Source organism: Anabrus simplex, chromosome 7 (assembly GCF_040414725.1).
Source record: "Anabrus simplex isolate iqAnaSimp1 chromosome 7, ASM4041472v1, whole genome shotgun sequence".
NCBI lineage: Eukaryota > Metazoa > Arthropoda > Insecta > Orthoptera > Tettigoniidae > Anabrus > Anabrus simplex.
In genome coordinates, this window is record NC_090271.1 from 122,327,994 (window position 1) to 122,351,474 (window position 23,481).

The window sequence follows — 23,481 nt, forward strand, 5'->3', positions numbered from 1 at the left end:
TCCATATTAAAATGCTTATAGGAAAAGATGGCAAAGATTTAGGTACCCAACTGACCGGGCGGAATACCTGACCTATTAAAATTTATTTATTCCACCTATTCAATACATAAAAAGTAGCGATTTTAATTAAGAAATTAAATCTTGAATAAAATTATAGGGACATGTTTCGCCCTTTAATTAAGGGCATCTTCAGCGAAACATGTACCTATAATTTTATTCAAGATTTAATTTCTTAATTAAAATCGCTACTTTTTATGTATTGAATAGGTGGAATAAATAAATTTTAATATTTATTTGACTTCATTGTACATTTCAATACGGACCAAAACATGAGAATTTTAACATGTAATGCTTGACCTAGCCCGGGAAGTATGAAACAGATTGCTAGAAAGAAAGATTGAAAAATGGGAGGAACTTTGCCATAATCTCTCAAGAAAACAAGTCAAGATTGCAAATTTGGCAATTCTGTCAGAAAATGGGTCAGATTGCGAATTTCGGTGGGTATATATAAAAGGTTACGCATTCAATTATAAATTCCAGTATAATAGCGTAGCAAAGCAGGGGTATCTTACTAGTGGTTGAATACGATGGTGCTACAACCAAAGGCACCTTTTCTCCTCTTACCTTCTCTGGCTCCATGGCTAAATGGTTAGCGTGCTGGCCTTTGGTCACAGGGGTTCTGGGTTCGATTACCGACAGGGTCGGGATTTTTAACCATAATTGGTTACTTTCGCTGGCACAATGATGGGTGTTAGCATGCCGTCATCTTCATTTCATCCTCATCATGACGCACAGGTCGCTCACGGGAGTCAAATCAAAAGAACTGCATTTAGCGAGCCGAACTTGTCCTCGGACACTCCTGGCACTAAAAGCCATATGCATTTCATTTCCTCTTACTTTGAAATTATTTAAAAATGAGTATAATCACTTCACAGGGCTCCTTTTACATTCCATGGCTGTGTTCCCTATTCTTATAGATAAAATTTCCCATTTCACCTCACAAATCATACCATCAACACAGATTCCATTTTGCAGCTTCATCTAGGTTTTTCCTAACATATTCTTTATTTCTTCATTGAGATGGACTCCTACCATTGTTCCCGACTTGTTTTTCTCATTGTCCTTACCCTAACTTTCGTTCTTGTACAGCGTAGTTAGTCTAAAAATAGTGGTTACCTTCTTAATGGCAGGCTGGAATTTACACTAAAATATTCGTAGGAATTGAACTGTTGATCACAGCATAGGAAATTTGCTCTGATTCTAACCATTATATTGATATCCTACAGTTATTTGAAATTTGAACACAAGTTATGACAGCACACCACCACTTTACTATTTGTTATGAAGAAAGGTAACAGTTTCTTATAAGATAAAAAATTTGATGGCACATGCATGAATTCTGCTTCTTGTTAATTATCTAATTTAGTTTCAATAATTTTGCTTATTTCTGATTCGCAATGTAAAACATTTCAAAATATTACTCTCCTACTCTACTATTTCAAAACTGTACATAAATGAAAAACTCAGCAAGCTATAAAAGCTGTCGTTCCTGGCAGCGTCACAATTTTTCCAGGTGTTGGTCCTTGGGGCAGGACCTCTATAAACTAAATTGTTCAAAATACAGTTTGGATCATCATTTGTTTTGCAAGTTGTAATATCACCTTGCAAACTCTCATCTTCACTTGAAGATACCTCAGATGAAATACAATTAAGAATCTGACGTACCTGAGATGTTGTCAGTCATGTGAATTGAGAAGAGGCTGAGATGGCATTAACAAGTTGCCCATCACAGTTTCATTTGCTAATCCTGTGTCCCGTATCACTTTCTGGCAAGTCGCACACCTTACTATCCTAATCACTATATTGATCTTCAAAAAAGCTTGTTAATAATCATCTCGCAATTCTCTCGCTCACTCTTCCTTGACTCCATGTTCTTTACCAACAAACTCAAAGTGCATTTCAACATTATTTTGTTTCTTCATGAAAGCTTTATGGAGACATTTAACTGGTATAATGGGTACTCCATACCTAACCTATAGAACTAGCCACTACAGGTCAGGCAAAGGCTGATATTACGAACATATTACGATAAAACTTCGACATCTGATAGATCGGATCAAGTTGACAAGTTTGTGGAAACCTGCAATCCGATAGATCTTGGCACTAAGCAGGGTAAGGATAATTTAGTCCGCCAGCACACTCTCGCTACACATTGATTAATGAAATGAGTAGTTTTGGGTTTTAAAGGGAAAAACCCAGTTCGATGAATAGTTCCTTAATAGCATGTTTTATCTTAGTTTATGGCAAGATTGCAAGATTTCGTTAGGGTAGCATCATAAGTCATCAGTTGGAAAAATGAAAAATGGGTGCAATAAATTGTAGAAAACTACACTGGTCGGCGGCAAGGATGAGTTGATGCTGACGGCACGTACACCCAGCCCTGTGCCAGCGAAATTAACCAATTATGGTTAAAAATCCCGACCTTGTCGGTAATCGAACCCAGAACCCCTGTGACCAAAGGCCAGCACGCTATCAATTTAGCCTCGGAGCCAGAGAAGGTAAGAGGAGAAAAGGTGCCTTTGGTTGTAGTATCATATTCAACCACTAGCAAGATACCCCCGCTTCGCTACGCTATTATACTGGAATTTATAATTGAATGCGTAACCTTTTATATATATATAACCGCCGAAATTCGCGATCTGACCCATTTTCTGAGAGAATCTACCAAAATTTGCAATCTTGACTTGTTTTCTGAGAGATTATGGCAAAGTTATCCGATTTTTCAATCTTACTTTCCAGCAATCTATTTCGTACTTCCCGGGCTAGGTCAGGTATTCCGCCCGGTCAGTTGGGTCCCTAAATCTTTCCCATCTTTTCCTATAAGCATTTTAATATGGATCAAATCCTTGAGAAGATCCAGCGTGGTGTCATCTTGGGTGCCTTGGCGGTACTGAACCCGCGGCCGTACTGCATTCGTAGTTATTACCCGGCCAGGACCCGTTTCCCACACGGTCCGCATATTTTGACGACAGTCCAGAACATTATTATTATTATTATTATTATTATTATTATTATTATTATTATTATTATTAGGGTGGGTGATATTAGTTGAACAACTTACGGAGCAGAAACTTGGACAATGACAAAGAAGGATGAGAGTCGAATACAGGCAGCCGAAATGAAGTTCTTGAGGAGTATGATACAGAAGAGTAGAAGAGACAAAATAAGGAATGAGAAAATCCGGGAAGAAATTGGAGTGGAAAAAATGAATGATAGAATAGAGAAGAGCCGACTAAGATGGTTTGGGCACGTAAAGCGGATGAGCGACGAAGGAATGCCAAAATAGGTGATGGAAATGCAAATCCAAGGAAGGAGAGGCCGTGGACGACCACGATTGAGATGGAAGGATACCATCCAACGCAGCATTATAGAAAGAAACCTGGACTGGGACACAGTGTTCGAGGAGGAGTGGTGGAAAGACCGAAGAAAGTAGAGAGGAACCATATTTGATGACGTAGGGTACCACACAGCTTGTAGATCATTCGTCAAGCAGACGAATGACAAGACGAATGACAGATTCCTAGTCCTTCAGGTCTTGAGAGTTCGCTAGACTACAGTGGCCCAGACCAGAAATCATCTCAAGGCTGTAAGAAAGTGCTATAAGCGAGAGAACTGGAAGACTTAAGATTTCTGAAATCCAGTTTGAGGTCGAGAAAACCTGCCTCCGGTGTGCAGCTTGCTCCCCAGCTCCGGGCAGTGCGATTAGAATTTGCACGTCAATGTTGGAACTGTATGGTGGCCATTTTTCAGGGGTGCTATTCACTGATGAGTCGTGATTTTGTCTGCAGTCACCCGACGGTAAAGAGAGGTAGGGTTTGTATCCCAACATTGCAAAGGACTGGGGAGCAGCATTCATCCTGCATTCTCTCAGAGAAGATGCTGTTTAGGGTGGTGTCAGATTTGATGAAGGTACTCTGAAAGTACACAGATACTTGAGGAGGTATTAACAGAGTATGTAATCTCTCTTGCTCCATTTGTCTGCGAAAACTTAACTGACGCACGAAAACACCCATTCCAGTGTTGCTTGTATGCTGGAATTTATTCACGATATAGGGATACAAACCCTGGACTGGCCAACAAGTAGCCCAGACACCAGTTCCATTGAATACCTATGGGTAGACGTGAAAGTTATTTTTTTATTGAATTTTTATAAAATGGGGAACTTGGTATTACTGTACATTGTAACCCATCATGTACCTGTTGCAGAGGAACTGAACTTTTAGCACTTCATGTCCACATATTTACATAGAAATGTAAACAAATACAATTCAGATTTCACCCAACAAATAAACTAGATATGAAGCAGAGATTTCTGCGTTCTCTTATTTCAGCAATTTCCGACAGTCTCTCTCCACCATACCATAATGTAAGATAGAGCACTTGGCATCCACATTAGACATACTGTACCACACAGCCTGTAGAACAGTTCAATGTAACTTAGAACCTTTTCAGTCTGTCGAACACAAAACTTCAATATAAATACTACACTATAACATACCTGAGGGGAAAAAAACCCCACCCTATTAAACAAGGAATAAAAATACACACCATTAACCCGTAGAGAGCCCGACAACGATATATCGTTGTTGCGTATATACACGTAAAGTGCCAACCACGATATATCGTTGTTTGGTTAGCGCGCTTTTCTATACGAGTTAGTACAGCTTCGGCTGTCAGATGGCAACACCTTATGTGTCGAGTTCATAGAGAAATGTCAGTAATTTTTTATTACGCCGGTAGACAGTGCGTACATTTATTCGTTTTCATGCAGTAAATTTCTGAAATCCGTGTTTATCTAAGACGTGTGATCTCCATGCCGTGTGAGTAAAATGGCGACTAGCGGGAGAAGTGACTTTGTTGACGATGATGAACTGGCTGTATATCTTAATAATTTAAGTGAAGAAGAGGATGATGAAGCCTTGGATGAGGAATTCATTCCTCCAACAAGTGAGGAAGAGGGAAGGGAAAGTGTTATTGGGAGTGTTAACGGAGATTTTTCTGTAAACACCCGACCCTGTGTTCGTGGTCCGAGTGTAAACAGTGGAAGTGATAGTGGTAGCGAAAGTGGCAATGACCGTTTGGATGACAGTACTGATGATGATGACAGCTGTAATAATGCCCAACAGCAACAATTTCCTGTTTTTCGTGAAATTCAGGTAGGTCAAGATGTAAAATACCAACCCTCACCTGGTTATTATGAGACTCCTGGCCCAAGACGCCCCTTCCTCAAGACGCAAGACTTATTGTGTACTTTTGTTTTTCACGGCTCAATTATGGAACATCATAACTACAGAGACACAGATATGCTAATCAGTTTTTGAGAAGTCATGTCTTGTCATCACATATCCGAGCACAGCAGTGGCGCCGGTTACATTGACAGAAATGAAGGCTTTCGTTGCTGTTTTGTTGGAAATGGGTATAACTAGAAGGCCGAGCATATTTTGTTATTGGGTCAAAAACTCTCGTTATATTCCGTGGTTTGGAAGTAACAGATTCCAACTGATCTTGAGGTTTTTTCAACTTGTGAACAATAAAAATCTTTCACCACCTGGTCACCCTGACTACAACCCATGTGCCAAGTTTGATCCCATTGTTGAGCATGCCAATCGTGTATTCAGATACCATTACACTCCACACCAACAACTTAGTGTATATGAATCTTTGATTGGCACTGAGTCACTCAGCACGAACTCAGTATTTGCCTAATAAAAAACACCATAAATGGGGAATCAAGTTTTCGATGCTGTGAGATTCAGTAATCCATTACTGTTTAGCTTTTTACTGTTACCGAGGAGCTAGAAGTAGGGAAGACAAGGATGACATAAAGAAATATGGCCTTGGACATGTTGTTGTGACAAAATTGTTAACTTTGGGCAACTATATGATGAAGGGATACCATGTCTTTACTGACAACTTCTTTACAAGTATACCCCTGGTGCGTTATCTTTTCCAAAAGTCGACCTACATTACAGGAACACTTTGTAAGAACAGGAAAGGCATTCTAAGTGCTTTAGTGGGAAAGTGCAATGTTGGAGAGGCCAAATACTACAGAAAGGAGTTTTGATTAGTGGGTTCAGGGAAAAGCAATCTAAAACAAAACCAGTTTTATTGTTGTCAACTGATGCCATTGCTGCAAATAAAACAAAACGGATCACAAGACACCAACAAGAGAATGAAAAAGTAAAACCACTTATTGTCCATAACTGCAATGACTTTATGGGAGGTGTAGACATATCCAATATGATGATTTGTACTTACCTTGATGAGAGAACATTCAAATACTGGAAAAAAGTAACTTTTTCTGTATTTGCATGGATGGTCCTGAATGCATATTTGTTATATAAGGAAAACACTACTGGTAACAACTACTGGTAACAAGATGACTAGTCTCAAGTTCACATCCTCTATAATTGAAGATATTGAAAAAGTGGTTGATGGAGAAAAATGGAAATTCCTGTCAAGCCGCACAATCAGTATCTGTACCTTCTACTGAGAAAGGAATCCGGAAACTGCCTGGATTAAAGGGAAAAGGAAAGAAGATCCCGTACAGCATGTCAAAACTGTGGTAAAGGACTCCATGGGTTGTGCTTTGCAAACCATGACTGTTAGTGGCAGAGAACATGCATTTAGGAGTGAGGGTAATTGATTCCACCTATTCAGTACAACAGTGTGATGTCAATAATAAATACATCACTGAAGTTTTTGACATTAAAAACAGAGAACATGCAATCGAGGAGGCGTGTCATTTTGTAAGTATTTTTTTCTGTGTCGTGTAGCAATATTGTAAATAACTCGTAAACTACTCAAGATAAAAATGTGAAATTTAACATGTTTATTCATCTGAAATAGGACATTTCAAAAAAGTCATCAATATTTATCGGTGATTGAATTTTCTGATTTGTTTCTGATTTTAAATTTTTGGTGGTGTAATTTTCTTGGGAAAATTTTTTTTTTTTAATACCCAAGAGCACTTTTAGTATTATAATTTAGTTTGTCAGCAAGAACGCCTTCTTGTTACCATTTACTAAAAATTAAGTCATAGTGATAATATTTGTGAATTATGTGGCTCAGAGAGTGAGAACCTGCAAAATCCTCTAAATTGGTCTGGCACTCTTAGCATAGTGTGAACACCAGGGCCTGGCACTAAGAGGGTTAAAAAAGATCATATTCTATCAAGTCACACTCAATATTTGGAAATGTTATTTCTGTTTGCCAATTTTGTGTTAATCATGATTAAAGAAACATAATTTTGGGATAAGATAGGTAATTATAAGCTTAATATTCAAAGAAGGTAAAAAAATTTGAGTTCTCATCTCGCAAATTTCATGGAATTCTGCGTGTGGCATATGCTTAGGCAAAATGTCCCTTGAAATTTTGTCGATGTTGAATTGAAATGAGGCCAGTACTATTGGTGTGGATATACATCCCCCAAGAAACAAAGTAAGACCTTGTGGGTAGTACCGGAGTCCGTCATAGTTACCAGAGGTGCAAACACACAGTCTCGTGTAAGGAACTTGAAAAAGCTTGAGCTTTTCCACCAACAAAAACTTTCATCCATCCTTAGGATCAAAAGGGAAGACCATGTCACCAACATTGCTGTTCTTGAGAAAGTGCGTGCCATGAGCATAGAATCGTCCATCATTGGTCATCAGCTTAGATGGGTTGGCCATGTCTGTCGGATGAGTGATATGATTTCCACACCATATCCTGTATGGTGAAGTTTGTTCTGGCACCTGATCTCGTGCAGTCCCCATGAGGTGCTACAAGGACCAGCTTAAGCACATTAGGATGATGAAAGGTCTCAATCCACAAACCTGGGACACTCTTGCTCGAGACCGTACTGTTTGGCGCCGGACCATCCCTGCTATCAATCTGTTTTAAGGGGAACGACTCAGATGTGAGGAGGCCAGGAGGGAAGCACAAAAACTCCGTGCAGCACAGCCACAACCTCCTCTGACAATTCTCTGCAATCTGTGTGGATGCTTACTCCATGCTAGAATTGGTCTGTTCAACCAACGAAAGTACATCCACAGACAGAAGTGAATTTATTGGAAGTAGTTAATTACTCGGAAACGAGTTAGACAACTACGAGTGTAAAGAAAAAAGGTCATTGAGAACAAGAAAACTTCCAGGAGCAAGATAGTAAATTAACTTCAGCCAGTACCCCTTTAATTCTGTTGTGAAATTCAGGCAAATTAAAACAAATTGCGACCTTTTGAAAAAGTTCACCTTAACCCTGAATGTTAATGATGAGAATGTGTGTAGGTTACAGTCAGAACAGTCTTGTGTAATCAATAAAGAAAATATGATTCCTCATAAATACAACAATTTAAAAATAATTGTTATTATCCACTTTTTTTTGCAGGTCATTATAATTGACTGCCAATATGACTATCGTAAAGTGGTTGTCAGCAAAAGTTTTTGTATATGTTAAATAACTGAAAAAAATGCTAGTTAATATACAGATTTTTAAATTCATATTGATAAAATGTTGAGAGAAATTATTCATGATACTGTAAGATTAAAGGAGTAGTTCCTTCACAAACCAGCAATGCTACTTATGCTTACTGTTTATACAGGGTGTCCACCCGTATGGAAAACCTGGGAAACAGGGAAATGTCGGGGAATTCGATAATTAACGGGAAAACCTGGAAATGTCAGGGAATTCAGGAAAAAATCTGGAAATTCATTCTTCTGCCAGATAAAATTGACATACCATATTTATCCGTGTAATACAAACACATTTTTCAGTTTTTATAACATTAATCTAGGGCATGTCTTTTATGCCAGGAATAAATTTTAATGAAAAGTTAAAGTGTGACCTCGAATGTGAAGTAATCAATAATATCAATAGCTATATTATTGATTGATCGAATTTTCAATGTTTTGATCTGCTTACTATTGAATATTCTGTGTTGTTGGGAATGGTGAGCTCGATGAATTAGACCTATATTGCGTTCTCAGTTTTTTCCAGTAATGTTTCCAGACTCTGAAACAGCTTCGAAAGTTCAACTGCTCAGAACAAAAGTTGCATATACAATCACTCATGGTTTGGCTCTCTATTTCCATAAACAAGTTCTTGAGATGGGTAGTAAGTGCACACATTTCACCGTTGGGTTTGACGAGTCACTGAATAAAGTTTCTCAGATAGGCCAAATGGATCTTGTAGTTCATTGTTTCAATCCTGATACTAATGAAGTATGCACTTCTTATTTTGATTCCATGTTTCTTGATCACTCTAGCTCCTCAGATTTGTTAAATGGTTTTTTTGCAAGCACAGCAAGGACTCTATCTAAAAAAAATTACAATTTTCAGTGGATGGTCCAAATGTTAATAAAAGTCCAACTCGTTGGCTGAATGGTCACCGTACTGGCCTTTGGTTCAGAGGGTCCCGGGTTCGATTCCCGGTCGGGTCGGGGATTTTAACTTTAATTGACCGGGCGAGTTGGCCGTGCGCGTAGAGGCGCGCGGCTGTGAGCTTGCATCCGGGAGATAGTAGGTTCGAATCCCACTGTCGGCAGCCCTGAAGATGGTTTTCCGTGGTTTCCCATTTTCACGCCAGGCAAATGCTGGGGCTGTACCTTAATTAAGGCCACGGCCGCTTCCTTCCAACTCCTAGGCCTTTCCTATCCCATCGTCGCCATAAGACCTATCTGTGTCGGTGCGACGTAAAGCCCCTAGCAAAAAAAAAAAAACCTTAATTGGTTAATTCCAACGGCACGGGGGCTGGGTGTATGTGTTGTCTCCATCATTTCATCCTCATCACGATGAGCAGGTCGCCTACAGGAGTCAAATAGAAAGACCTACACCTGGCGAGCCGAACCCGTCCTGGGATATCCCGGCACTAAAAGCCAAACGACATTTCATTTCATGTTAATAAAAAGTTCCTTCAGGATTTTGGTAATTTATTAGATGATCTAGATGTTCCCATTTTGTTGAACATTGGATCTTGTGGCTTGCATAGTGTGCACAATTCATATAAAATGGCAGTGAAAGAAACCCAGTGGAATATTGCAGAATTTCTTTGTGCTCTTCACTTCTTGTTTTGCTACGCTCCTGCAAGTCGCGCTGATTATATACATTATTCAGGTTCAAACGTATTTCCTTCGAAATATTGTGCTATAAGATGGCTTGAAAATTTTCAAGTCATTGAACATGCTATAGATATCCTACCTAATGTCGAGAAATGTGTGGAAGGAACAGAGACAAGAAAATCCCAAGCTGTAACAGCTTCAAAATAGTATCAACTTAAAGATAAGGTTCTTAAGGCCAAGTTGTCATTTTTATTATCACTTGTTGAAGATTTGGAACCATTCCTAAAAGTTTCAGACAGATCTCCCATTTGCATCACTCCTTTATGAATCTTTCATTGATGATAAATATCATGACAAGGTTTGTTAAGTCTGAGTCACTGCAGTCTTCAGAAGATCTCCTAAAACGTATTTAGACAGTAAAGAAAATCTTCTGCCTGCATCTAAAATTGACATACCGGTAGGTTATGCTGCTAAAGCAGCACTTCGTGGCAATCCTGGATTAAATGATAGAGATATATTAGTGTTTTGCACAGATTGTCTAAAAGGAATGGTAGCTTTGTGCAAATAGTTACTGGAAAGGTCACCGCTAGCATATCGTCGTCATCATCTGCAGTTTCCAGCTGTTGGCCGCATCTGCTCACCGCTAGCATATAAACTGACTAAATTAATTTCTTGTTTTGATCCAAGTGTAGCCAAGTAGCCTCTAAGCAGCAGACTGCAAAGGATAGCTTTAAATGCCTTTGTTGAAAACAAATGGATCTCGGGTAATGAAGCCATTCGTGTACAAAGGGAGTTCACTTCTGTTTGTGAGAATGATGCTTTGAAAGAAGTGAATTCTTTGTATTCTAAAGGCGAGAGGTTAGATCACTTTTGGCTTCGCACTGTTCTTCCAATAGTAAATTTGAAAGCAGAAAAGTTGGCTTCATTTCTCAAAATGATACTAATATTGTTTCATGGAAATGCTTCACTTGAATGTGGTTTTCCTGTTAATAAAGAAATTATAGTAGAGAACATGCTATAAGTATCCCTTGTAGCACAAAGAATAATATATGATTCTATCCCTGGTGGAATTGAAAAGGTCTCCATTAATAACATGCTCCATGCTGCAAGGAGTGCTCATGCTTTGTACGTTCAAAATCTAAAGGAGAAACGTGAAATATTGGAAGTAGAAGATTCTTTGCAAAAAATAAGAGAAAGGCCGCTTTGTTGCTGAAAGAATTAAAAGAAAAGAAGTGGGTGGTGGCAGAAGCTTGAGTCATTGGTGGCTACAAAGAAGTTTCTTCGCTGAAGCAGTAATGGTAATACATGTAAAAAAAAAAAAAAAAAAACCTAAAGTGAATTTAATCAGACTAAATTAAACTTCCAAGTTTTAATATGCACATTAATTGTTCATTAATTTTTTTGGATGTTAAGTTTTAAAAATGTATTTTAATATTACTGACACTTCCTTTATACTTTATAATTGTTTTTTGTCATGTGTCAGGGAAAAAACTGGTTTTTATGTCTGGAAAACAGGGAAATGTCAGGGAATTTTAAAATCTGGATTTGGTGGACACCCTGTTATAGGTAGTATGAGTGCATGGAATGAGTTTGTATATCAGAGTTCATTGTTCAACAGAGCTATTATCTTCCACTTTTGTTGTTCATAGTTTACATTGATCATACGCAAGTAAAATAACAAGTGGTGAAACTTTGGTAGTTAGTTCGACACTGATGATCATGTAATGAGACTCGTGCAAAGTTTACAATGTCTAGGAACAATTGTAGATTTTAAGAGTGAAATAGTGATAATACATCATTTGTGGACATATTTTAGATGGTGTGGAAGCCATTTTATACTGATCGTGTGTAGTATCAAAATATTATTTGAGTATCATAGTAATTTTTTTCTTTTTTCCCCAGCTCATTCACGGCGAGGGGATTTAGAAATTCTTGGTTACAATATGCTTCAATGGTTTTGTACAAAATTGCCTTGGGAGGACAGTCTGCCTGATGGGGAGGCAATTCATGAACAGAAGAAAACTTACATGGCCAACATCCCACAGCTAATGAGGCACTGCTTTCCAGACTCGGAGCCCCCAGGTAATGTACAGTTTGGCAGCATTGTGTGATAGAAGAAACTTTCATGTGAATTTTGTGAGAGTGTTGGCCACACAGTTTGGGTTGTGTAACTGAGCTTCCAGTTGGGAGATAGTTTGAACCTCACTGTTCGCAGCTCTGAAGATGGTTTTCCAATGTTGTCTATTTTCACACCAGACGGACGCTGGGGCTACGCCTTAATTAAAGCAATGGTTGCTTCCTTCTTAGCCCTGCTCTATACCATTGTAGCCATGAGACCCAAGTCAGTGATGTTAAACCAATTCAAAAGGAATCACTATACTCTGACGTCTGGCCAGCACATGTGGAAAAATATTACCTTAATACTGTATATTTTGTAAAGCTAGGTAGTAAACATATCAGCTAAGAAATTTGTGCAGAATATTTCCAATAATATAAGAAAATCTCTCTTCATTGGAGCATTGTTCTCCTGCTCAGTCGATATGTATACAGTACATTGTTTTGAAATGAAAGAAAATAATATAGGATACTGTTATGTTGGTAAACAGTAAATATTGTTGACTATCAGGGTGGAAAGGAACTTAATTTTCAGATTTTAGCATTTAATATGGAAGTAAAGTTAAGCCTCTTGTGATTATGGTGCATTTGTGTTTTCCTGTTGCAGTTGCCCTGAGTGAGTACCTGAAGTATGTGGCTAGTTTGGATTTCCATACCTCTCCTGATTATGAATACTGTAGGAAGTTGCTCCAAACTGGTGTGGTTCGGTCTGGTTTTGTAGATGATGGAAAGCTTGAATTTTCAAATATAAATTCAAGACAGAAGAGCAGTAAAGTGAAAAAGGTATTAGCTTATTATATTATCCTATTTTATCTAAGTTAAATTATGAAAGGGGTACTGTACAAAAGAAATATTTTTCCATATTATATAGAGGATGTGTAGCTCACGTCACTATTGAAGACCGCAACTCAGAATGTTTGCCGAGCATTGTTATACAGGGAAAATGGTTCTAGCAGGCTGTCTGTTGAACATTGAATCTTACGGAGGCTATAGACAGGGATGTGGGGGATTTGGTTATGGCACCCTGGGAGAAGTTAAGAGTGGAAATTAGTGACATACTGGAGTGTGGTTGGGTATTTAAATGAGGCAATGTAGTGATTATCAGTGAAATACTTTGTAGGATTAATACTGGAGGATGTGTAGGCATTTGAATGAGAGAATGGAGTAAGTACAGTAAAACCTCATTAAGATGTTTCTGCAGGGGACAAAAAAAAAAAAACATGTTAAGCGAGGAAAGGTACTACTGAATATATGAATAAAAATTATCCAACAGGGATATGGAAACACTAAAGATTTTTTCTGACATAAGGCATTTTATGTTGTGTATCCGTGGGTACGTACAGTGTAAACTAAATCTACCATATCTAAAGATGAAAGGAAAGTATTAAAAGGTGTGAAAAACACTAAAACCTTCTCTGTTGGGGCTTATAAAATAACAAATGCAGTGAAAGTTGTGAAAAACACCAAACAAATATGAAAACTTAAATGGGGACCAATAAAAATACCACAAGTATTATTGCAGATCACACTCTTCCTAAAACAAATGTTAGTAGAAGCCTTTTATTTTAGAGCAATGTGTTATTAAACATTATCCTCTTGTCACACTCTTTGACAGTGAATTGGAGGTTACACTCGAGAATGTGCGACTGGCAGAAATGACTTTAGCCACCATTTTGAATCAAACAGAACTTCGACCCTCTTGAGTGATAGTCAAAACTCGAATGTGCAAGTGTCAACATTTGCGCCACCTCTGTGATCTTAAAGATGCGGGTGCCAGTCCACTTACCGTCAGATTTCAATTTCGTCTTCATTACTAAGAAATTTCCAAACTTTTCCCGTACACATTACTAGGCTATCACAAGGCAAATGTGCAGCACGCTAGTCAACTTCACACGATTATGTTCTTAATACATATATAGGCTATCATGCGACAAATATTTGCTACCCTTTGCTGTACCACTCAACACAAAATAAATGTCTAATTTCTGAATGGAAAGCGAAATAAAGGCACAAACAAGCTGACTGTGTTATTCAGCAATCTCGCTGCTATCCAGCAAGCAAAACTGAACATTCCTGAGGCTAATGGCTTGATCCCCGAAGGTGCAACTTACCCTGTGAAGTTCAGGAATTCAAGGCGTTTTCCCATAATCACACAACTGTGGCGACTGCTCTTACCTGAGAAATCACATTTCTCTCACAATGGATGATAAACATTTTCAAGGCTAGGAAAAATGTGATCGTACTAAGCGGTAATAGCGAAAATTTGTGATGCAGTGAGGCATTATTATATAAAGTTAATACAATGAGAATCGGGACTTCGAATTTATGACGTGTTAAGTGGGAAAACATATTAATGAGGAATGCAGTAATGAGGCTTCGCTGTATATGGAAGACTGGATGAGAGAAATGAAGATCCTAATGGGTGGGTAGGAGAGATGGGGATCTGCACTTAGATTGACCTCTCTTGAACTGTGTGTGTACGTGTAAGTTCCAGAATTTGTTTAGAAGAACTGTAGGGAAGTACATTAAGGGAAACCATTGCTTACGCTATTACGCAAGGCTGGGAAGTGAGCAGTGAGAAGTGGGGTCACCGAATTTAGTTTTCAGTTCTCCTGCTAGGATTGCCTTTCTTAGACAAAAGTTTTGAATGTCTTCTTATGTTCAGCGTGGATCTTGTGACAAGTGCTTGTGAAAATTTGCTAATGTATAGCTAATTATGATAGTTATGGAGAAACCATGTGTTCTGAATGTTGCTTATGATCCATTTTTGTTGTAGTGCAAATAATCATGAATATCATGCCATGTTTGAAACATTTCAAGAAAATGTATGGTTTCATTGAAGCTGTTCCTGTCACAGATTGCTTCTGGGGTTACTTTCTCCAAATTTCTTAGTCCAGCAATAGTCTGTTGAATATTACTTTAGCCCATGCAACATTCATCTTTTCAAAATTGGTAGGGCATACTGCTTTCCTAGTTAATTTTCGCACAGGGGTTTCACTACCAATCGTTTTTGCAGGTGATACAGCTTTTTCACATGTTCTGCAGTTACTATATTACAATTTACTTTAAAATTCCTGCTCAAGTGTTGTATGGTTAGGATCGAAACTAAAAAATATAGGCCTGCTGGGATCTAATGGGTGCTGAATTTGATGTGCAAGGTCTGCCTCTTTCCACACAAGGAAATAAACATGGCAACTTTCTCTTGACAATTTTGTCACAATTTGGACGACTTGAAATCCACAGTCTTCAACAACCTGCAAGGCCTAGCGTGTTAATTTGGCTACTTGATCTCCTGTCAGGATGTGTGTAAAATAATGACACAGAATAGTGTAATGTGTGGAAAAACCTTTAAACAGAATGCAGAGAAATTTATTAGCAAGCTTGTCTTCAATACCGACAGCATCTCTCTCTACATCAGTCACACCAAGAAGCATATCCTAATTCCTGACATCGACCAGCTTTAATTTTATTGCCATCTCATCTATGATGGGTGAACCTACCATTTCATTATCATGCTTTAAGGATTTCTTTTCTGCGATCAGCCATGCTCGTACCAAAGAAGTCATTCCTGTCTTTCCCCTGGAATGGCCAATGTAAGTTTAAGTTTTTGGTGTGGTAGCTGCAAAATATTACGAGATCTTATGAACCTGTAGCCTCTGGATGACCTGTTGGACAGTAATAAGCAAACCTTTATAGTATTCTTTTAATTTACACATTTGTTTACAAAAAGCTTGAATCTGTTCAGTCAAAAAATTTGCTTTCAAATCACTTTGTTCAGCTAGTTTTGTAATGTTATTTAGTTGACTGTCAAGTCCATGTTGATATTTCCATTTTTGAGTTGATGCATCATTTCATTTGAAGTGGTAATAATTTTTTTCTGCTTTATTATAAGTGCTGTTTTTTCCTACATTTCCTGACTATTCTTTTCAGTTTCAAACCTATTTTAGTGCAATATAGTTTCAGTTTAAAGGGCCTCCGTGGCTTAGGAGGCAGCATGCTGGTCTCTCACCGCTGGGTCCCGTGGTTCAAATCCCGGTCACTCCATGTGAGATTTGTGCTGGACAAAGCAGAGGCGGGACAGGTTTTTCTCCCGGTACTCTGGTTTTCCCTTTCATCTTTCATTCCAGCAACACTCTCCAGTATGATTTCATTTCATCTCAATCAAGAAGTTAGTAAAATAACCACCTAATCGATTAGGTGGTTATTTTACTAACTTCTTGATTATATTCATCGATACGGTCATGAAATGGACAACTTGTAATTAATTTAATCTGTTATTCATTAATCATTGCCCCAGAAGAGTGCAACAGGTTTCGGCAGCCGGCACAGTTCTTATCCTCACTGCTAGATGGGGCCTTCATTCAGGAATGGAAATTCCTGACCTGGTCAGATGACTGCAAGCCAGGCTGTGGATTTTCATATTTTCTTTTCAAAACACTGTGTGCCTGTGGTTTTATATAATGGTTTGCTGATAATTACAGGTGGAGGGTCATTCTCTTCAGTGGCTGTGGATGTTGTTGGTTCCCATATGAACATTTTTCTTGTAGGATTTAGCTTCATTTCCCACTTATGTAGCCTTCCTCTTATGTGGTCTTCCTGTATGTGACTGTGTTTGTGTTCAGAAAAATCTAGAAATGCGGATGGAATGACATTCGGAAGTAGGATTTTTAGTGCTGTGCTTGCACTATAATCTGAGTCCTTAATGTGTCTACTGCAAACAGTGGAATGTACACTAGGTTTCCACAGAAATCCCAGTCTTTCCTTGACGAGAAATTGGCAAAGACCCTTTAGTTTTAAGCTACTCGTCTTTCTGAAATCTGTGAAATGAAATACCACATCCTTTTGAGGCCTTTGATTTACAATAAGGAACACTACATACAGTAAGTACAGTATGGTTTTTTAAGTTTATCCGATGTTCACATTACGTAAATACGTTATTAATTTCAGTCATTAAATTATAATCACCCGTACTATTACAAGAAAGCTCATAAAGTACAAAAATACATCTTGACACACTCGTGAATGTTTGAATGAATACTTCACCCGCGCAATTTTATGACTAAGAAGAGCGCACGTAGCAGCATAGCGATGGTTTTCACGAGCCCAAGCGGGAACCAGTTTCACGACCAGAGACGCCTTGTATTCCCCAGCCTTGTATAATAGCGTAAGCATTGAGGGAAATGGTGGGTTAGGGAGCAGTGGTAAGAGTGCAGGGAGCTGGGAGTCTAGTAAACGCTCTGTGTCTCATGATGGGCAGGAGATAAGTTTTAAACATGATCTGTTTAGCCCTCTGAGGAACTAACTCGCTTTTCGCGTACTAATGTTCCGTACTCAAAAGCTGGATCCTTCTTACACCCTGTTCTCCACTTTGTTGTTGGTGCTTCGATTATTTTATTTTATACTTTCGAGATATTTAAAGGTATTCACACAGTCAGTCCTCTTTTCCTCAAGGGTGAGGTTACAAGGTGTATTTGTCCTGCTAACTTCATTTACCACTGTTTTGCTCTTATAATGAATGAATGCTCTTCTCTCCCACTCAGATGACTACCAACTGAGGAGAGAGTAGTAGTTGATTGTAGTCAAAACTGTTATATGGATTTATCGCTACAAATATAACCAAAGATTTTCCAGTTAGGGAAATGTTACAAGAAGGTTTAAAATATATGCACCCAATAAATACCGTATTTACTAGTCTATTAAACCCCCTCGCATATTAGACCGCCATTGGCTTTCGAGACAAAGAAAAGGAAAAAAATACTAGTCCCAATATAATTTGTCAAAGAAGAAAGATTCTGCTTCGAAGTGGGTACAAGCCTTACTGCAGCTCTGATGACATCACACAACTTTGTGAATAGTTTCGTCTGTACGACCCACACAATGAAAATGCATCGAAACCATGCGTTACATCTGTGTTTCGTAGTTAAGAAATGTCTAGCTCCGTAGCATAGGCCGCTCTGCTGATGTCACAAATAGGTGAATAGTTTAGTGTCCGACCCGTGCATTGCAAGCACGCACGAGTCGTGTATGTATCGCTGTGTTTTGTAGTTAAGAATCTCCGACGCTCTTGGGAGCCCGAGTTCGAATCCTAGTACCGTATTGCTTGAGATTTACGAATGGCAGAAAGGTTGATGTGCGGTAAAAATGGTACAACTCCCTTCCACTGGGGGGCCTGTCTAAAAAGAGTTGCACCACTTAGGGATGGGGAAACAAGTTTACTGTTAGAGGCAAGATCATTAACAAAGTGATTGCTTAGTATCTCGTAACTTGGGCCAATAGGGATAGGTTTTGTTGTTGTTGAGAGAAGTAGGTTTAAAACATGATATAAACAATCCAATCATAACGGCTGTTTTACTCGCCAATGCAGCTCACGAATAATGATGATGATTTTACGTCCCCGCTTAACTTTTTTCGTAGACGCCAAACAAATTATAGTATGCGTTAATAAAAATGGAGACAATGAACGTACAAAATTAAACTTCATGATAATAAAACACATTATCGCCGCAGCTGTCTGTTTTGGGCCACTTTTATTTGTTGTTGGTGTGAACGACATAGGGAACACATTGAAATATAGCAAGTACCACATCTATGCAGATAATCTTCAGATTTATCACTCATATCCACAAGACATAGGTATAGCCATTGACAGAGTAAATTTTGACATATGGCGACTGAATCACTATGCCAAACATAACAGCTTATAAGTCCTAACAATCGTTCAAGTTTAAAAACTTCATGTTAATTCCGTATTGAACAGCGAATCTAATGGGAACAAAAAAGGTCCACCTATTCAATACCATTCAATGTTATAAAATAATTTATAAAATTTTATTATTCTTAGGACCGGTTTCGATGCTGGTATGCATCATCAGCAGCCATAAAATTAGAAAAAACATACTGACAAGGTTACAAAAACAATGCATAAAAGTGTACACTAATTTTTACAAATTGGGCATGACTTGATTAAAAAACATGATCCGTAAACATTAACTTATTACCTAAACCTAAAAATATAGCACCAATTTTCTTAAAACTTTGTATATTCATCCTCTTGACAAGAGTCCTCTGAATCTAAAAACGTTGAAAGATATGTGAGCAGATTAAATTGAGCCGAGGACAAAAACTAATATCTCACTATCTTGAAAGTCCAAGAGCATATTTCCTTATTTTGTAAGAATATTTGTATAAAAGTTTTCTTGCTGAACATCCACTAAGTCTTGAAGTAAAAGGTGCAAATATTGAGATCATTTTACCATTGGTTAAAAAAGTCTGTCGTTAAAATAGCTTAACTGGTCGTGAGACGTACCAACTTCTAGAACTAAAAAGAACATGAAGGAACTTCAAGGAACTAACAAAACTGACTGTAATATTTGGTACCAAAAGAAACCTTAACTTGTTAAAAAATAGACATGTATCCCCAATTATATTAAATAATACTGTTGTGCCCTATTGTACGTCATTAAGAAACTTATGTGTTGTAATGACCGAGACACTAAATTGGACTGAACAAGTGATAAATACATGCCGTAAAGTGCAGAAATCCCTTCTTCCTCTCAAACGCTACTTTATTATATTTCCAAAACGTCTTAAAATAAAACTTACCAATTTTAGCCTACTGCGATACTGTACTTACGATCTCAAGACAGTAACAAGATGCTCGAACTGAGTTTAAACACCTGTATACGATTTATATTTAAGCTGTGATATGATTCTCACATTTCACCTTATTATAGAGAGTTGTTTCTATCATGGGTAGAGTTCGTGGTTTATAACATTTAAAAATCAGACATTTAGCATTTTGATTTTCAAATTTAGTGTTTTGTAGCATCTATACTTCTGACATTTAGCGTTTTATAGCAAATTTGTTAAAAGTAGGCATAATTTGCGAAATTGCACACAACAGTTGGGAGTAAAATCATACTGTTTAATCACAAATTGCTCGTCATGCAGTTTTTCAATACGCTATGGAAAATAAGACAAACATCAGCATAAAATTACAAGAAATATTAACACACACACGAATATGCATATTTACAAACACAATTTCAAAGTGAAAAATACTATTCTAAACGTATTCATCTATCACAGTACAGCAGACCTACAAGGAAGAGGAATTTCAATGATGATTGAAGTACAACATGTCAATTGTTTGAATGGTGTCCTCCTTCATTTGAGTCCGCCTATCAGTTACAATCATGTTGTACTTGCTAAAAAACCGCTCTACATCGACACTGTTCGTAGGGGCCCAAATGCACTGCAGTGCTGCCGAGGTAAAGGAAGGAAACTTTAACTTAAGTGCCATCGACATTTGAAGAGTGTCAGTGGTTTTGTCCATTCTAATGTTCTGCAGCATCTGTTGGTCATATGCCTCGCAGCCCTTGACAAACTGATCAACAGTGACTCTTCTAAAAAATGGCAACTTGCGCTTCAAAGACACAAGTGATTTGGGTTCCAGAGCACTGTTTTGCCCTGCAACTGCAGGATAAAATAAATTGCAGACTTCTTTGAAAAACACATTAGTATTATCACCTACGCCCATGTGCTTCGAGAGCTTAGTTATGCAGTTATGCATTTAAGCATACACTGCTTAAACTGCACTTTAATTTCCTCTTTCTTCGTACTGTTTCTGAAACTCTCCAGCAGGTTACTTGTTTCCAACAGAAACCATCCGTCAGCACACCTCTTCAATTCTGCATAAATAGTGGTAAGATCATCCCACAGCTTGTGAGCATACGGGTAAGATGATCCCTCCAATACTGTGAATGCTGCATTAATTTTTACAGATATCTGTGAAACAAACTCTATCTGAACTTTCAGCAACGGAAGCATATCCTGATCTGTAAACATTTCCAACACTGAATGGCCACTGCTATTTAGGGAATTCTCATCAAGAGAGCTAAGGAACTCTACCAGGGGTGTGAAGTACTTGTCTGAGCGAAACCAAGAGTTCCATCGGGTGATGACAGGAGCTGGGAACAGTGCATTCAAATCAGGGAAATTATTTTGCAAAAAGTTTAGATAGGAGTTCTTCAACTTCCTTTAGTGGAGAAAAGCTATCTTAAGTTTTGAAACTAAATTGTTAGACTGTGACAATTCTAAATTAGAATTTCCCATTCGGAATTGCTAGGCGGGCAATAATTCCATTGTGGAGATTTATCTCCCATATGCAGTTATCAGACTGTGCCTCTTATATAGGCTTCTGATAAGCTCGCCTGCATACACCCAGCATCAGTGGGTAGGGTCTGACACATCCCACTCTGACAAGTCTAGTGTCAGACCTAAGATGAAACGCTGGTTAATAGAGCAAATGCCTGAAAAGCCTTACATCTGATATGTCTTTCACTATCACGCGCAAACAGTGTTGAAATTTCTAAGTCCGCTCAAAGCGTTGTAGAGTTAGTTTCATAACATGGACTTTAAACTCTTATCGTGGATCGAACTGGTTACTTACATCACGGCGGCGGAGAATAACCATCAGCTGACTGTCCGGCCTAGACTGTGGCACAAAGTAGACTTATTTTACAAGCAAATATGCCTCCCTTTTATACAAGATCCTGGAGAATTAAGGCTATTCTGTTTCATTAAATATCTCCCATAATCTTCGTTGGATTTCTTTCAAACTTGGGAATGATGATCGCAAAAAAATTGGTCCACACGATGATATAGTTCATTTACTCGTACGTTAATCCAAATGAAAGTTATTAATGATAGAATGTTTGGAATGTTCTCCCGGCTGATGTAATTTAGCCTTGACCCTGCTCTGCAGAGCGTGATATCACAAGCTCGACGTCGCTTGCAGCTGACTTGCTTGCAGTCAGCCGGATGTTAGCGCTTGGTGCAGAATAAGACTTTAAACATCGGAAACTCTGTCTCGGACCAGCATTCCTGGTACATTATGGACATGTAAGTCATAAGATTTGGGAAAACTTATCGGATATCATAAATTAGAAGTTTCGTTGTATTATGGATGTGGAAATTTATTTCCTGGAAACTGGAGTGTTTGTAATGGACACGTGTAGAATTGGGAGGTGGGTTTTTTATACCAGTGAATGAATAATTTGTAAGCTTTGAAAAGGTTGCCGAGTGAGTTGGCTGCGTAGTTAGGGGTATGAAGCTGTGAGCTTACGTTTGGAAGATTGTAGTTTTGAATTCCACCATCGGCAGCCCTGAAGAGGGTTTTCCATGTTGTCCCATTTTCATAATAGGCAAATGCTGGGGCTGTACTTTAATGCCATGGCTGCTACCTTCCCAATCTTAGCCCTTTCCCATCCTTGTCGCTGAAAATTTTCACTGTTAGTGCAATGTTAAACCACTAGCCAAAAAAAAAAAAATTTAAAAAAAATTTAAAAAAAAATTAAAAAAAAATTAATCTAGCAATATGGCCTTGACATGGAATTATTTGATAAGATAATCAACTAGACTTTCTCAACTCCACTCCATCTCTAGCTCATCGCAAAGTTTTACCAAATACTTTAATACAATAATGGTGTCTGGTATTACGCATTTGCTGCGGCAGCCATTTTGACGGAAAGTATCGATCTACAATCGAATGTGAAACACAGGAATCGATACAGTATGTATTAGTGTTCAGTTGTACCAATTTAGTTGTTTTCAAAGCAAATCTGTTTGTTTGGTGTTCTTTTACTCTCTTTAGTTTCTTTAACCCTTTCCTGCCCATATTAAAATACATGTTTTCCCCAGAATTAAAACAATTCTTTTCAGTCATCATTATGATAATGCAGACATGTAAGCAGCATGCTCATTCATTTTCTGGGCAATTAAATCGAAAATGTTTTAATCAAATATAAGGGTGAATTAATCTAATGCCGTACTACCAACAGGAAGAGAATGGCAAGGTCCTACCTCTTCAGTAAAGTCCACTGGTTCGACGTAAGACAATGTATTTGTCCACTGAAAGTTAGGCCTACAAACTATGTCATCACGCATGTGTACGTCGTCATTTCCTGCCGTCACTTTCATTTTCACTTTCCACTTCACTGAGTTCACTTAAGCCACTACTAACAGTTTCACAGTCAGAATTATCGTTCACCAAATGTTCAATGTCATTATCGCATAAAATATTTTCACGCGAATTTAGCGTCGACATGTTTGTTTACAATATGTCTCTGCCTTCCGTATTTCGTGTTCTAATACGCCTGCTAAGGTTTTAAAAGAAGAAAACTAATATCTTTGGTCTCTAGGATGTGCACATGCCAGTAACAGTAAGTTATACTTGTCTATCGGCCGATAGATGGCTCGTACATGCGACTAG

General features: G+C 38.2%; 1 protein-coding gene across 4 annotated transcripts in view; it reads left to right on the forward strand.

The window, feature by feature from the left end:
* The window catches only part of LOC136877345 (serine/threonine-protein kinase VRK1), a 207,520-nt gene that overhangs the window by 115,302 nt on the left and 68,737 nt on the right, over positions 1 to 23,481 (forward strand). For all 4 annotated transcript variants that reach the window (XM_067151306.2, XM_067151307.2, XM_067151309.2 and 1 more), the window contains exons 6-7: positions 11,997 to 12,176; positions 12,817 to 12,992. In XM_067151306.2, coding sequence (XP_067007407.1) covers positions 11,997 to 12,176; positions 12,817 to 12,992 — 356 coding nt within the window. The remainder of the gene's footprint in view (positions 1 to 11,996; positions 12,177 to 12,816; positions 12,993 to 23,481) is intronic.